Source organism: Pan troglodytes, chromosome X (genome assembly GCF_028858775.2).
Source record: "Pan troglodytes isolate AG18354 chromosome X, NHGRI_mPanTro3-v2.0_pri, whole genome shotgun sequence".
Classification (NCBI taxonomy): domain Eukaryota; kingdom Metazoa; phylum Chordata; class Mammalia; order Primates; family Hominidae; genus Pan; species Pan troglodytes.
The window spans coordinates 99,114,488-99,131,980 of record NC_072421.2 but is presented as its reverse complement, the minus strand read 5'-3'; the positions used below and the strand labels follow the sequence as shown (position 1 = coordinate 99,131,980).

The following is a 17,493-nucleotide window of genomic DNA, read 5'->3' as shown; positions in this document are numbered from 1 at the left end:
CCAAGAGTGTGTGTGTGTGTGTGTGTGTGTGTGTGTGTCTGTGTAATTTGGCAAGCTTATTTTTTAAATATATGTATAAATGTAGAAATACCAAGAATAACCAAAATAATGTTGGAAAATAACAATAAAGAGGATTTATATTAGCAAATATCAAGTTTTACAATAAAGCTACAGTAATTATGACAAGGTACAAGAACACCAGTGCAAGGATTAAAAAAAAGACCAATTGAAAGAATAGAAAGTCCCGAGATAGATTCATATATATATAGCAACATAACTTATTACAAAGGTGACACTGTAGTGTAGTGGAGGAAAGAATGGTCTTCTCGAGAAATGGTGCTGGGTCAATTGGATATCCATATGTGGGGAAATTGAATCTTGACCCTTACCTCACATCACATACAAAAATAAATTCTAGGTGAATTATAAATCTAAATGTGAAAGGCAAAATTATAAAGCTTCTAGAAGATAACGTAGATAATCTTCATGACGTTATAGTAGGAGAAAGTTTCTTTAAAAGAATAAAATAAAATGAAGGAAAATATTGATAAATTTCTCTCTATCAAAAGACACCATTACATAGTGAAAAATGAAGCCATACAACCTTAATATCAAAACTTCATGATGAGAAAGATACTTGATGATGATACATTAATCCCACCAATGAATGTACATGAAAAATTTTAAATATAATAACAAATATAATCCAGAAGTATGGCAAAAAATTACAAATTAATCAATTGCTACAATGAGAATTAAATCATCTAATTCCAATGTCCTTCTTACACTTGTTTAATTTTTTTTTTTTTTTTGAGATGAGGTCTCACTCTGTTGCCCAGGCTGAAGTGCAGTGGTGCCATCACAGCAGCCCTGACCTCCCAAGTCTCAGGTGATCCTCCCACCTCAGTTTTTGTGGGGCTTTTTGGGTAGAGATGAGGTTTCATCATGTTCCCCAGGCTGGTCTCAAACTCCTGGGCTCAAGCAATTTACCTGCCTCAGACTCCCAAAGTACTGGGATTACAGGTGTGAGCCACTGTACCCAGCCTCACTTATTTCATTTTATCCCTTGTGTTATTTTCTCTATTTGTACTCAATACCTTTTTTAAAGTTATATTTATATCTTATCTACTTTGTCAGGTGGAATGTCACTTTCTCTTGCAAGTGCCTGCAAAGATGTCTTGATTAGTATTACTCATGTCTCTAAGATCTAATAGCATATTTTGTGTTTCTGGGAAGTCTCATCCTTTGGCTGCAAGGCACAGATAATATGTAACTTGAAGAACAAGATTAGCCAGCAGACTGAAAAATGCTCAGACACTGATTAGCTCATTCATTGTCATGTATCCAGAGACAGAAGATATTATGAGTACTTTAATTGCTGACTCAGAATTTTTTTGGTCCAGACCACCTTTTACAAATTGTAAAACTGAAGAATTTTAATAGCCCAAAGTATATTGTAGCCTACTCAATGGTGTTTTAGGGTCTTTCATAATGGACTTGTGACACAATTAGTGTCAAAACCTTTCCTAACTTATGTGCCATCCTAGACTCACTTGGCCCCAATTCCCTATCCTGAACCCTGATCAACTTCCTTACTTCCTGACCAGAGGAAGCAGCAATGATTCATGCTGTTTCTACATTCTTAGAGCCTAGGCCACTGCCACTGCCACTGGTGTTCCAGCCACAGCTTGAAGTCACCTAACATAGTGTCACCTAACAAGGAGAGAATATTACAGCTGCAAACTAGACAGACTAGATGCATAGAAATACAGGGGAATTAATGTCCCATGGAGCTAACTTTGATCAATGGAAATCTGGCTACTCAAAAGAGCTGACAGAAAAAATCTTTTTTATTTCTCCCACTTAGATAAACTGTTCTTAAATGCAGTAATTTTATATGTACTTACTGAAGACATCACATGAGGTAAAATAATCAGCTGTGTTTTTGTTGACAAGTTATGTCCAGATGAGTAACTCACCCCCTCATATTTGCTTTCTATCTTTCGTTGCCTCACTTCCCTTTTCCCCTCACTTGTATTGCACACCCCAGCAGTGTCACCAGGTAAACTTTTGCCCCAGGCTCTGTTTTCTAGTCCTGAGCTAAGAAACCACCCAGACCATTAATTCTATTTTTAATAAAACAAGTTCTGCAGTATAGGACTTCACCAATAGTAGCTAGTAACTCAGTGCACCATGCCTCCAAAGTAGCAACCATAAAAATAAAGATCCTATTTATAGAAAAGAATAATACTTTGTAAATAACCAAAGACTAATAGAATATAATATGTCTTCCAAGAAGTATGCTATCTATCTGGGAAAAGATAAGTGTTGAGAATAGATGTCTATTTGTAATATACATGATTGTGTATAATAGAAGAAAAATTTAAACAAAATGTTAAAATGTGTATATAAAATGCTTGAAGGGAATATCAGTCTATTTTATAACCTAGAGCTTCCTCAGCATGACCAAAAACCTAGAAGCCATAAAGGGAAAATATGTAAGATTTGATCACAAGTAGGTAATCACCTATAAAGGAAAAAACATGAACAAAGCTAAATGAATTAGAGAATCACAAGGTTCTCCAACTTTGACGCCAACCTCTAGTTAAGTTGGTTAAGTTTCCTGAGCATTAAATAAATAAGTAAATGATAATGTGGTTTCTGATGTAGATTGTTCTTAGGGAGAGAATGTTCTGAGCAGCAAACACTAAGGATCTGGTCTGCTTGATAATTATATTTTTTTACAGTAATGTAAATTATCATTCTGAATTTTTTTTATTTTCAAAAGGGAATTCTACTCCATTTGACAGTATGTCATGTCCTCTGCAAACTTAAAAATCCTCAATAAATGAAGTGGCTTTATGCCAAAACTAAGATGCTAGTATCACACCTACTCTTTCACTTTTTAAAATATTGATGGTCAACAGGGCCAGAGACAGACACTTAGCCCATTCTTAATGGTGAAGTGAATTACATTTTCATGACCCTATCAGGATAAAAGTACCCCTCTGATGAGGCTTTCTTCACTCCTTCCTCCCTTCTCCCTCCTCTCCTGTCTATCCCCAAACACACACATTGCCCAGGCCCTTAGTACAATGCCTGAGAGGGCCCCAATGGAGAGGGTCAAGCATGAAGCTATGCTACTCTGATAAGTAAATATTCCCTTTCCTGCTAATACCACAGCCTTAGGGCAGAGCAGACCAGGGCCCCCAGGATGGTGGTGAGACAGCTCTGGCTTAAAGGCAAGGAATGAAACCCCCTGTGCAAAAATTATGACTGAGAAAATTATGACAGCGAAAGAGATCCGACCTAATCGACTCCATCTTGCTTCTAACCTCCAAGCTGTCCTTGTTCATTCCTGGGTATAAGCTGAACTAACTTTGGGAGGAACTTAGTTTATAGCTTAACTTTGAAATAAAGATAATAACAGTCCTTTCCAAAAACAAACGCCCTTTCTTTATTTCGGGAAAGGGCTGTTTGAGGACCAGACTGCCTTTGTAAGACTAAGAAATTAGCCACAAGATTAGAAATTATGACTTAGGGCCAGGTGCGGTGGCTCACACATGTAATCCCAGCACTTTGGGAGGCTAAGGCAGGTGATCACCTGAGGTCAACAGTTCGAGACCAGCCTGGCCCACATGGCAAAACCCCGTCTCTACTAAAAATACAAAACTTAGCTGGGCATGGTTGCACGCATCTGTAGTCCCAGCTACTCAGGAAAGTGAGGAAGGAGAATTGCTTGAACCTGGGAGGCGGACACACCAGTGAGCCAAGATCACGCCATTGCACTCCAGCCTGGGTGACAGAGCAAGACACCATCTAAAAATATATATATATGGCTTAGGAGTCATGCAGCTAGAGGCCACAGGATTCTAAACCTCCCCAATTGTTCCTACAGATGACATCACTATTGTAAAACCAAGAATTGGTGCTCCAGATATTTTTCAGACCCTGCACTCAATGGATCAGCTGGCACCACCCAGATCAATAAACTGGCTCATCTGGTCTTGTGGCCCCCACCCAGGAACTGACTCAGCACAAGAGAACAGCTTTGACTCCAATGATTTCATCTCCAACCCGACTGATCAACATTCCCTACTCCTTGACCTTTTATCCACCAACTTATCCTTTAAAAACCCCAGTCTCTGAATTTGGGGGGGAGATCGATTTAAGTAATAACTCTGTCTCCGGTGTGGCATGGCTGGCCTCGTGTCAATTAAACTCTTTTTACTGCAATGCCATGGATTCATTTTATTTGTACAGCCAGCAGGAAGAACTCGTCAGGTAGTTGCAGGAAGAGCCATGGCTTAAAGACAGAAACCAGAGAAAACCTTCATCCTAGGATGTGATGCAAAATTAATGTAAAAAGCTAGCATTGAAAACAATATGAATCATTATTTAAAAAACCATTTTCAAGGGAACTTAGCAGAGAAATTAATGACGACAGCCATAAACATAAATTTTGCCCGAACCACATCAATTTGCTAAACATACACTTGGAATGTCTTCTGAAACAAGACAAGTAAAATGTGAATTAAAGAAAAAACATATTTCCTGAGCCTTGAAATATTATGTATATTGGTTGACAATTTTTAACAAGACAAATCTTGAAATATTATGTATATTGATTGACAATTTATAACAGGACAAATATCTACTTTTTTTTTTTTTTTTGAGACAGGGTCTCACTCTGTTGCCCAAGCTGGAGCGCAGTGGCATGATCACAGCTCAATGCAGCCTCAACCTTCCCAGGCACAAGTGATCCTCCCACCTCAGTCTCCTGGGGTGTTGGGACTACAGGCACATGCCAACACACCCAGCTAATTTTCGTATTTTTTGTAGAGAGGGGGCTTTCACCATGTTCCCCAGACTGGTCTCGAACTGCTGGGCTCAAGCGATCTTCCCGTCTCAGACTCCCAAGGTGCTGGGATTACAGGCTTGAGCCACCAAGCCCTGCCAAAAACTTGACTTTTGTAAAATCACCTTTGATCACATTTTAACTGGGATAGAGTCAGTTATAGTCCTAAAACTGTTAAATGAGAACAAAAGCAAAATAGCAGGACATCCTCTGAGTTTCTAGTTTCCTTGGTTTCCCAGGAGCTGCCATCCTCTCTAAAGTAGAGGACACTGCCTCCTCCCTGCCCCAATGGGCTGCCACGATTAGCCACAATCCTAGAACTCTGCCCTTCCCAAAAGGATTGAGAGTGACAGCCTCCCATGTGAAAACATTGGGACATCAACATGTGACCTGGCTGCCTATACCAGGCAGTCACACATCTATTACCACCTTTCCCAGACTCCGGGTTATTCAGTCTAAGACCAAATGCGGGACATCAAAAATTCATGCAGTGCACATGTGGCCATGCCAAGCTAAGACTAGTTCCTTCTCAGTCTCTGTTCTGTTCAACAAAGGTTCCAAAAATTCCTGGCTTCCAGTCACACCCAGGATCACCTTATGACCAAAGCAACAACAGTTGTTATTCTGAATTGAATGCCCACTGGTACATGGCATGGCGTCATGGGAATTGAAGGCTCAGAGAAGCCCAGAGAGGCTACCACCAATGACCTCCCAGAAGGAGGAAATAAAGACAAGTAGGAGGGAGGAAGTGGAAAAAAGAATGAGAAGGAACAAGGGAAAGGGGAAAGGAGCAGATGGGTGCTAGTCAGGCCTGTAACTGCCTCACTGGGGTTTTTTACTGCTCAAGTTAGCCTCATTTTCACTTCAGGTGTAAAAGTCATTCCACATCTCAAGTTCAATGTATCAGTACAGAAATTATTATTTGCCCCATACCCAAACTGCTCATCCTGTCACACAGAAGCAGCAATATAAATAGTAGTTTATCTGTTCCTCAACCGAGTCTCACCTATTGGCAATTCCTGAGACTTTGCTGTTTCCTCTACATCTTGCTGTGTGGGTATCTATAAAGTTATGGGCTCAACAAGAAGAATCTCATATCCTTCTTCATCTTCATCAAGAGGTGGTTTTGTGTTGAGTACCTAAGGAGGCATTATACAGGTGTTTGTCTCCATATGAAGTGATTTTAAAGCAACCAATTACTCACGTTTGGAAGGCCATTAGCCCTGCATTTTACTAACTGAGTGATGTTGGAAATTTTACCTAACTTCTCCAAGTCTTATTTCTTCTGCAATAAAGGTATAATAGTACTTATTTGACAGGGCTGTTGAAGGAATTGAGTGGAGAGAAAAATTATGTGAAGCACCAAGCAGTGTCTGATAAATATTAGGTGCGACCCACCTCTTTTCTTCTATAATATGCATGTCTTTGACATAATTGCATTGCTTATAAAACTTGAGTAATATTATTCTAAAAAGGAGAAAACTCCTCAAAGTCCCCTATCATTGTTTGAAATTATTTTTATTATGATGTTACTTAAAAATTTACATACCTAAAACCAAAAACAAATGCTTCAAGAATTTTGTACACACATTTTAATGTTTTATTTAAAAATGTTTATATTATACACAATCAGGTATATTACAAGTAGACATCTATTGTGAACACTTATCTTTTCCAGACAGATAGCATACTTTTTGGAAAAAATTTTATATTCTATTAGTCTTTGTTTATTTACAGCTTTCACACAAAGTATAAAACAAAGCAACTTCACAAATTAAAAATAAGCCAAGCTATAAAGCCAAAGAAATGTAAATAACATATAATTTCATGAGATTGATAATGTTGCTTTGGCAGCCCTAAATCACAATCTGTAACATGAACATGGTACCGATGACAACACGAACTCTCTTAATTTAAACATTCCTTCATTAGGGAGAGCCCGATGATACAATCTCAACCCTCTGCCAGTTTCCTTACTCAAACTCCTGCAAAATCTCTGTAAGTACAAACTTATGTATTATAGAGCAAATACATCTGTTGCATATTAAGTACATCTTTACATTTTTCTCATTGACTAGAAAAAGAATTTCATTAATCTATGATGCCTCTGATTATTAAATACATAATTATTTTATTCTTATTTTATTTATTATTTATTTATTTATTTATTTTTGAGATGGAGTCTTACTCTGTCACCCAGGCTGGAGTGCAGTAGTGCAATCTCAGCTCACCACAACCTCCGTCTCCCAGGTTGAAGCAATTCTCCTGTCTCAGCCTCCCGAGTAGCTGGGATTACAGGCGCATGCCACCACACCCAGCTAATTTTTGTATTTTTAGTAGAGACGGGATTTCACCACGTTGGCCAGGCTGGTCTCGAACTCCTGACCTCAGGTGATCTGCCCACCTCGGCCTGCATAATTATTTTGTATACCACTAAGAAGGAAAAGTAGGCCAGGCACAGTGGCTCATGCCTGTAATCCCAGCACTTTGGGAGGCCAAGGCAGGCAGATCATCTGAGGTCAGGAGTTCAAGACCAGCCTGGCCAACATGATGAAACCCCATCTCTACTAAAAATACAAAAAAATTAGCTGGGCATGATGGCGGGCGCCTGTAATCCCAGCTACTCAGGAGGCTGAGGCAGGAGAATTGCTTGAACCCGGGAGGCAGAGGTTGCAGTAAGCCAAGATCGCGCCATTGCACTCCAGCCTGGGCAACAAGAGCAAAACTCTGTCTCAAAAATAAATAAATAAATAAATTATTAATTAATTAAATTAAAATTAAGAAAAATACTTCTAATTAAACTATGACACAATGCTAAGGTGTCATCAATTGTAAGTGCATCATAATTTTGGAGATACTAAACAAGTCTATCTTATGATCAATGAATACAATAGTACTGCTTAATACCATGACAATAGTTAATATAAACCCAAAATTTGGCTCCAAAATCACTGGGTAACACGTTAAAATACAGAATATATTTATAACGAATTTCTTTAAATTATCAGTGACCTGCAAACAACATTTAAAAGACATTCCTAGGGAACTTGTGAAACCTAAAAACATGTACATGCATTCCTGATATTCCACCAATACTACTTTGAGAAACATTGACTTAGGCTTCATGTCTAAACCACAGTAACATCACTGAGACATCAGAAATGTTGTAGAAATTGACAAGATCACTACAAGGAAGCATTCTCAATTCTTAAAAGAGAACAAAGACCCTACTCCTAAGAAAAATTATTTTAACAGCTTATTTATCAAATGCCGCTTGTGTATGGTAGAATGACACCTTAGGAAAAAAAGGTAAACCAAAAATTTTCAACTCTGTCTTTTTGGAAACTAAGGGTGTTCACTTTCAGTAATTAACTGCTATGTTCCAACACTGTTTTAGCATTTTACATACATTACTCCAATGTGACATTATCCACATCTTCACAATACATCTATCATTTTAATGCATCTCCCTTTTTGGTGTAAATATTTTCCACTCAGTATGTGTTCCAAAAATATCCATATAAACTCTGCCCATTCTATCATCTCCTTAATTTCCAACCTTACCTGAATTCGACATTTTTCTTTCCCAACAATTACACAACTCAACATCTATTATAGATAACAAAACATAGATAAGAAAAAAAGAATAAATATTAAATTAATACAGTATCATTTTACCAATAAATAACTACTTTTCTCATTTGGGTATATAGCCTTTCAGAAGTTTCAATGCATACAAAGCTTGACACTTCTCAAAAATGGGATATACTGTGTTTATAGTCATGTAACCACCTTTTCCATTTAAGATTATATGCTGCACTTTTTCCATGTAAATCAATGTAGATGTCAATCAATATTTTCAATGGCTGCAGAATATTTAAATATGCAGATATATCTTAATTTTATGAGTAAAAAGTCGATAAAATCACCCATAGAGAACTAATAACATTCTCGGAGTATGCAGCAGAGTTTATGCAGAGATAATTTAGATATGTTTTCTTCATAAAAAGTGTGGCATGTGATTTTACAGCCTACTTTTCCCACTTAAGATTATATGCTGATGTTCTCTCTTATTTGTGGGAGCTAAAAATTCAAACAATTGAACTCATAAGAGAGTAGAATGATGGTTACCAGAGGCTGGGAAGGGTAGTGGGGGACTGAGGGGAAGTGGGAATGCTTAATGGGTACAAAAAATGGTTAGACTACAGAATGGGAGAAAATTTTTGCAATCTACTCATCTGACAATGGTCTAATATCCAAAATCTACAAGGAACTTACACAAATTTACAAGAAAAAAACAAAGGACACCATCAAAAAGTGGGCAAAGTATATGAACAGACACTTCTCAAAAGGAGATATTTATGTGGCCAACAAACATGAAAAAAGGCTCAACATCACTGATCATTAGAGAAATGCAAATCAAAACCACAATGAGATACCACCTCACACTAGTCAGAACAGCTATTATTAAAAAGTCAAGAACCAATAGATTCTGGCAAGGCTGTGGAGAAATAGGAACACTTTTACACGGTTGGTGAGAATGTAAATTAGTTCAACCATTGTGGAAGACAGTGTGGTGATTCCTCAAGGATCTAGAACCAGAAATACCTTTTGACCCAGCAATCCTGTTACTGGGCACATACCCAAACGATTATAAATCATTCTACTATATGGACACATGCATGCATATGTTTATTGCAGCACTATTTACAATAGCAAAGACATGGAACCAACCCAAATGCCCATCAATGATAGACTGGATAAAGAAAATGTGGTACATATACACCATGGAATACTATGCAGCCATAAAAAGTAATGAGATCATGTCATTTGCAGGGACATGGATGAAGTTGGAATCCATCATCCTCAGCAAACTAACACAGGAACAAAAAACCAAACACCGTATGTTCTCACTCGTAAGTGGGAGTTGAACAATGAGGACACATGGACACAGAGAGGGGAACAACACATGCCAGGGCCTGTTGGGGGTAGGGGGCGAGGAGAAGGAACCTAGATGACGGGTTAATAGGTGCAGCAAATCACCATGGCACACGTACACCTATGTAACAAACCTGCACGTTCTGCACATGTATCCCGGAACTTAAAGTAAAATAAAAATTAAAAATAAATAAATAAATAAAACTAAATAGTTAGAAATAATGAATAAGATCTAGTATTTGATAGCACAACAGGGTGACTATAGTCAATAATAATTTAATTGTACATTGTAAAAAAGCTAAAAGAGTACAACTGGATTGTTTGCAACACAAAGGATAAATGCTTGAGGTGATCGATACCCCATTAACCCTGATGTGATGATTACACATTGCATGCCTGTATCAGAATATCTCATGTAACTCATAAATATATACACCTATTATGTACCCACAAAAATTAAAAATTAATTTTTTTTAAAAAACTATATGCTGAATTTCTAATATAGGTAACTGTAGATGTCCACCAACATTTTCAATAGCTGCATAATATTTAAATGTGTGGACATACATTAATTTATTTAGCTAACTGCCTATCTTGAGATACTTGGGTCATTTACAACTTTTCACCTTTCAATCAGTTTGAAGATGCATAGCTTCCTACAAGCCAATTATGTGATTATTTCCTAAAGATACATTTCTATAAGTGGAATTACAGGGTTAAAGGACGTGCATATATTCCAATGGACCTTGTACCAGTGTATACTCCCACCAGCAGTTTGAGAGTGCTCCTCCCCTGACACCCTCACCCTCACTACGGCGTAGGAGCGAGGTAGATCTTCTATGTGTATCCCAACAACACTCTCTATGGTTCCATAAAGGCCCCACCTTAATCAACCTTATAAAGGAAATCTGATACAAGCACTAAAACTTATGCTTTCTTGTTATTTCAAAGTTGTAACTGTTTACTTACATAGATACCAGAACTGGCTAAGAGGACATTTTCCTGTCAAATGCCCCAGGACCCAAAATAAAATTGGTCCTCTTTGTATGTCTCCAGAATACATTTAAGCACTTTTTGGTTCAAAAGATCTCTCATTTCCATCCTCTCTTTACCATTCCCATGGCTACCAGTAAAATTTCACACCTTTATTATCTCATGTCTGGACTAAGTTGTGTAGCTTCCTGTTTTTCCAATCTCCAGTCACCACTCCTATCCCCACCCCAGCTTGGACTCATGCTGCACATAAATCTGCCATATCGTTTTCCTTTCATCTTGTCATTCCTCTGGTCACAAAAGGCCTTGATGTCTCCCAGGGGTGGATGGAATAATATTCAGACACCCCAGTTTAGCAGTTAGGGGTGCTCCACGAACAGGACTTACCTCTACTGCCTGACTCTCTCTCGTCACTACCCTCCCTACATTTCCATTCCAGCAGGCCAGCACCTCTCTCTGGAGAAGGATTCCCATCTCCATGCCTTTCTTCTCATCCCTCCTCCCATCTTGAGTGCCCTTCTGACTTTTTGTATCCTATCCTTCACACCCAGCTTACTTAAGAGTTCTCCTCTGCAAAACTTTCCTTGAGCACTGTGGCCTGCAGCTGTTTCTGCTGCCTCTAAGCACTGATGGTCTCCCGGTTTTGTTAATATCTCTTTGTTTTAGTTTCCATATATCTTACCTTTCCAAACAGATCATAAACTCAAGGACAAGGACAACGTCTTTTTTTTTTCTGCTGCTTAAAACACAACTTTATTGATGAAACACAAGTCTTAGAATAACAAATATAAACTAATATAAAAGTGTAGCTTATTCATGATGTATAACCAATTCATTGTCAGTTTAGGTAGAGGAAAGATTAAAAAATCTCAATCTAGGTAATAAGATCAAATCAATAAATTCTTTCTGTGTACAAATACTAATATTTCATTTGGCATCCTTAAAATGGTTCATCCTAAACCCAACCGTTACAACCAACATCAGTCACTGTTATGATATATGATAGTCATTATTCCAAAATAGCAGCTGAAAAGATCTCTTTACCATATACGCACAATGAAAAACAAAGAATTTACAAGTCACATCGTACCAACTGCAAATACCTCAATATTGTTTGGGACAGACTCCAAATTAGAGTTTGGTTAATACTTTCAGGACTTTTACTTTCACCACCAGATCATTGTGATTTGCTAGTGCTTTGATTTTCTTAACACAAACTCCAGACTCTTTGAATAAGAAAAAAAGTGAACTTCTGCTGAATTCTTTCCTGGATGATGCGAGCCCTTCATTTTTTATGTTGTCATTTATATTCTCAAATATGGTAAGGATATTAAGAAGAATCTCTCTATCCCATTCTTTATTAAAGAGGGAAATCAATTCTGATGGTACTTTACAACTGACCAGCTCTCTTGTCATGGCTGGATTTTCAGTAAAGTTTATAATTAGTTTCATAATCTGTATCTTGGTGAAGTGATTTCCCAGGAATAACAAAGCAAAAAAGTCTGGAAAAGAATAGGAAAGCAAATGTTGGTAATGATTAGTCACAGTCATGTTGGTTAACAGTCTTAGCCCAGCCATCTGCACAGCTGAGTCCAAGCGACAGACCATGGTGTCATCACACACTTGACTGATGTACGTCTTAATCTTGCCCTGATTTTCTGCGTTCACACTCAAGTTATTAAGGGCATTGTAAGTCTTTTCCCTAATTATGGGGTCTTTTGTTTTTATCAGTTTTGCAATAATTGGGACACCACCCAATTCACGTATGGCATTCTGGTTAAATGAATATGCTGCATTGTTACCCAGAGTGACCAAGGCTACTTCTTGAATAAAAGGATCATTTGTTCGCTCCAGGATGTTGAGGACCTTTTGGAGGTCGGGAGCACTCAGAATATCATCAATTTTATAAGGAAAGTTGAACTTGCCTCTCCGGACAGGCCATGTTGTAGCTGGAGCCCTGGTGCTCTTACTTCGGGCCTTTCCCTTGGATTTTCCACTTGCCCTGCCCCCGGCCCTAGATCCACTCCTGGTGGGGTGGCAGCCTCCACCCCTGCCTCCTGGGCAGGGTAAACTCTGTGCAAGGGTCCTGTTCCCAGAGATGGTACCCACCCTAGCCCCTTTGCCTGCCTTTGCACTTGCCTGTTCCTTCAGCGTGTTGAAAAGGGCCTTGGCCTTGGCCTCTAGGCCACCTCCGCTGTGGGATCCTGAATGGGCCTTCTCTTTTACACCCGGACAATCCTCGAGTCCCAAACTCACCTCAGGCTTGACCTCTGAATCACCCTGAAGTTTGGCCCCAGACCCTGCCCCAGCGTTAGTTTTAGCTCCTTTCACAGTCTCAACCCCAATCTCTGAGGTGTCCGTAGACTCCTCGTCTTCGTCCCAGATTTTCTCGTTCTCGTCTCTTCCCCAAGCCAGTCTGTATACACAGTAGCAGGCACCAGCCCCGATAACCACACCAGCGGCCACGCAGCCAGCTTCCCGAGTGCGGCCCATGGTATAGCTGGGACAAATCTCTTAACCCGAGCACAAAACAGGCTCACTCTGGCCCAGAGAAGCGCGCACACGTCGCGGGCGGAGTCTGCAGCTACTGCTGGCCGGCTCTGAGGCAGCTCGACCTACGAATAAAGGATGCATTTCAGATTTCAGGCTCCTCCTCCTTTTGTGTCTTTGCACGCAAACAGACTGAAACAACAACAAAACAAACAAACGTACAAAAATACAGAGATACTGGCAGAGACTCGGGGCTTGATATCTAGATCACTGATTCCTTTCTTCCACCCGGAAGCTAAGTTTGGAAATTTTCCCCGCTTAAAGACTCTCCAACCTCACGTTCCACCACCCCACCCCAGAACGTTAAAGTTCCCTGCCATCCCTGCCCTTCCAGATGTCCTGTGAACAGTGGCGCCCTCACATGCACCCACAGAGGTCCAGGCAGTTTTTTTTCCTTCTCTTTCTTGCTTCCAAGTACACTGCTTCGTGCAAACCTGCAGACAAGGGCGCGGGGAGAGGGGTACTGAGAGCTCGGGGTACATATAGATCTCACCCGGGACGGGACACACATCCCTCTTCTGAATTCCTAGCCCTTTACAACTGCCTTGCCCAATGTTTCCCGCCTTCGGTTACCCTCCTCTCCTCACAGAGCTGCGGCTTTGGAATTCATTATCTCCCTCCCTCTTCCTCCTTCGATGATTCCTCTAACCCTCCATTCCACCTCCACCCCTACTCCCATCATTGGCATCCTCCGAAGATGTCGCCACACATTTTCATCGTTAACATTTTCCTTGTAACAAAATGAAGTGAGAATATCTAAAAGCCGTACTGGCGTGAAATGCCTAAAGGTCTCCAACTCCGCCCTTGCCTCCGCCAACTCCTCCATCTCAAAGGTACCAGGACACCGCCGCCCCCCCACCCCCCCCACCCCGTGTCATTATACCAACTACCTCTGCTCCGGAGCAATTTCTTACCTCTCTCACCTCGGTTTCCGCTTCCACTAAACCTTCAAGACTGACAAACTTCAGAAGTGAGTGCTTGGTCGACGGACCAACACCAAGGACCCTGTACCCCAAACAGTAATTTGGAATAACGTCCTCCCAACCCCTGGACTCTCTTGACGCCCACCCCTTCTCAGCTATTTTCTTCCCTGTCTTGTACTTGCAGAGCAATTTCTTTTGCAAGCTCCGAAATGGTGTAGATAAGAGGGAAGGAGGGGGATATGGAAGGGGTCCACGGGCCCATTCGAGTTGCAGTCGCCACCATGCTCCACCCCCAAATAATGCAATCACCCTTATTATGACCTACTTGGTTCTTGACAACTTTGCGTTTCTTCCTGCTCCAAGGGTTGGACTGGCCTCCGGCCCCAAGATCTGCAGACACAGGCAACAAGGCAGAAACTGAAGGCTCAGCGGACAGAAAAGCACTTCGGGGAGTCCCAATATCCACTTCTCCTAATTCAGGGTCCTGGCTGTCAATGGATTTTACCTTTTTGTTTCTCACCCTACCCTCACTTCTCTGGACTCCGCTGACACCAGCCCTGTTGCTTGGTAGTGTTCCCCTACCCCCGTCCCCGCCCCCGGCCCTCACTCCCTCCCGCAGCCCCAGCGGTCGGCCATTTTCCCAGCAAAACCACACCCCTTTCAAACCACTGGAAGCGGGGCGGGGCGAGGGGGGATATGGAAAATCCGAGGAGAAAAACAAAACCAACCGATCTCTTCTATCCCTCTCCCCAACGCACCCTACCCGCAATGACAAGCACTTTTCCTGCAGGCACTGTTACATCCTCTTTTACTGAAGAAAAAAAAATGGCAGGAAGATTGCTTGAGAGTCGGTAAAGGGCCCAAGTTAAGGCAAGGACCTCAGTCATCCCAGTCCTTCTGGGCGCCACGGGACAGCTCCAGCTTTACACTGACCTGCAAGGATTCCAGGCAGACTATTCCTTTGTTCCCAAATGGCACAGCGTCCTACTGAAAGAAAAGGGGTATGACTGTCAGACGCACAGCCCCAAGATTCTGGCTTGGTAGATGGGCCAGCACACAGGACATGAATCCGAATATCCGCCCTCCCTGATTCAAGGCCCTGGATGTTAAAGGTCCCACGACGCCCGAGTCTGGGGTCGCCCCTGGAATCCGGCCCCAAGGTCTACCATTTTTGTTCTAGAAAGGGCCAGGGATACTGCAAGGGTTTGGAGAAAGTGAACTGTGCTCCCCCTTCGGCCTCCACGGTTCACTGCCCGCGCCGCAGGGATCCCCTGGCAACGCCCATCCACACACAAACCTGCTGGGATCCAGGCAGAACCTCGTCCTCCTTCCCCCAGGCCACAGGCCCTCTCGCCCTCTGGGCGATAGGAAGAGTGCAACCGGACCAAACGAAGACTAGGATTAGAAGGACGTCTGCACGCCTCGGCTCCAGCTCACGTGAGGGCCACGTCAACCATGAGATCAGGACCCCAATTACCACTCCCATCAGCAGCGCCGCAGAAGCCGGCCCTCCCCTTCCTTCCCTGACACATCAGGTCCTGCCACTCATTTTCCTCTTTGCCAACCCCGGAGACTAGAAGTAGCTTCTCTTTGTGGTGAATTTGCCTTTCTTTGGTTTACAGGGAGAGGCTGTATCTGCTCCCGTGTCCGTTGGCCTTTTCTTCCTCTTCGAGGAATAATTTTTTATCTTCTCTAGTCCCAGTCCAACTGTCTCTCTCTATACCTCCCCTCATCACAAGTCATGAATGTCCAATTTCTTCTGCACCCCTGTAAAATGTGGAGCAAGATGTTAGAAAAGGAGATAGATCGTGGGAGTGTCTTATTTAAACTTTTCTGCTCATTTGTTTTTAAATCAGTAACGCATTACTTTTATATTGAGAAAATAAAATGATGCTATTTTCCTTTGAGTGGAGAGTTTAAACGGGAGAGAAAACCCAAAAGGCCTCATTAATTTCGTTATTTTATTTGTAACAGTAGGAAAATATTTCTACTGGTTACAGCCAATTAGTAGCTTTTAAAACAAAATAACTCATTTTAAAATTGAAAAGTGGGCTGAGGTGGGTGGATTGCTGGAGCCCAGGAGCTTAAGGCTGCAGTGAGCTATGATGTCACCACTGCACTCCAGCCTGGGTGACAGAGAGCAAGCCTCTATCTCTTAAAAAAATGGATTTTTTTTACATGATCTATGAATTACTCCACAAAGAGACGACCAGTTGTCTAATCTTGGCCATTTTACACAAATAATTCCTTACTTTTTCTATTTTTGAATCAACTTGCAATTTGATAAGTTAAAGCAACACAACCCTGTCTTATTAAATTAAAGAAAAGCATGTATTTAACGTCCGAAAGTCTTGACCGACTGTTATATGAACCTCTTGTGATTTGATGGCTACTCTGATCACCTGCCTCTGAATTGAATTCCAGTCTACCAAGGCTGAGGCACCTGAGGGTGTGAGGGATGCAGCGATGTTCTAATCCTTCCTGCCCTGTCAAGAGCGGAAGAAGGTGCTGCCCTCCCACCGTTCCACATTCCATAGCCTCTCATCCCCTGTATTCAGGCACCCATCTATTGTTCACTCCAAAAATATATATAGATGAGTGACCAAGGTGGTAAATGCCACGTTTACTCAGGTGACCAATCAGAGTAAATACCTTTGGCTCCTTCCCTTCCTTCCCCAAATTCCCACAGAGGTAACAGCAATGCATTGAAGGGCTTTCTGTTCCTACCTACCCCTCTGCCCTTATTCATGGTGCCTGAGTGAGCATTGCTCCTAATACTGTGTGCTGCCACCACCTGACCTGAGAGGTGCAGCCCGCTGGGCTTCTTGCCTCTGGCTTCCTTAAAAAGAGAACCTAATCTTGTTGCAGAGTTACTGCCTGCCAGTCCATATCCACCTTGGTGCCCGCTCAGCCAAATGTATGCCTAAGGAACAATCCCCACGGATTAACCCAGAGTAGGCATTCTCACACGGACAACCTTGTGGACCACCTGCAATTGTGGTCATACGTATATTCATTTTCGTGGAGATAGGAGCCATAGCTTTCATCAGATTCTCACAGGCATGTATGACTTTTAAAAAATAACTAAGAACTATTAATACTTTCCTGAAAAAAAGCTATATATCCCCTCAATAGAAAATCTACTCCTTCCCAGCACTGTGGGAGGCTGAAGCTGGCAGACCACTTGAGGTCAGGAGTTCGAGACCAGTCTGGCCAGCATGGTAAAACGCC

At 41.4% G+C, this 17,493-nt stretch overlaps 1 protein-coding gene across 10 annotated transcripts; it reads right to left on the bottom strand.

The window, feature by feature from the left end:
* Nucleotides 1–11,512: 11,512 nt before the first annotated feature.
* On the bottom strand, nucleotides 11,513–15,822 carry ARMCX1 (armadillo repeat containing X-linked 1). 10 transcript variants are annotated; one of them, XM_063804544.1, is made up of 6 exons: nucleotides 15,560–15,737; nucleotides 15,196–15,249; nucleotides 14,588–14,652; nucleotides 14,254–14,344; nucleotides 13,701–13,773; nucleotides 11,513–13,404 (listed from the first exon to the last, which is right to left on the bottom strand). In XM_063804544.1, exon 6 carries the CDS (start codon nucleotides 13,280–13,282, stop codon nucleotides 11,921–11,923), a length of 1,362 nt encoding a protein of 453 aa, XP_063660614.1. In that variant the 5' UTR covers nucleotides 13,283–13,404; nucleotides 13,701–13,773; nucleotides 14,254–14,344; nucleotides 14,588–14,652; nucleotides 15,196–15,249; nucleotides 15,560–15,737; the 3' UTR covers nucleotides 11,513–11,920. The 10 variants fall into 10 exon arrangements, with proteins under 10 accessions (XP_063660614.1, XP_063660615.1, XP_024209039.1 ...); XM_063804545.1 differs by having other exon boundaries at nucleotides 13,711–13,773; nucleotides 15,560–15,701; XM_063804552.1 differs by having other exon boundaries at nucleotides 12,444–13,404; nucleotides 15,196–15,246; nucleotides 15,560–15,822.
* Nucleotides 15,823–17,493: the final 1,671 nt, after the last annotated feature.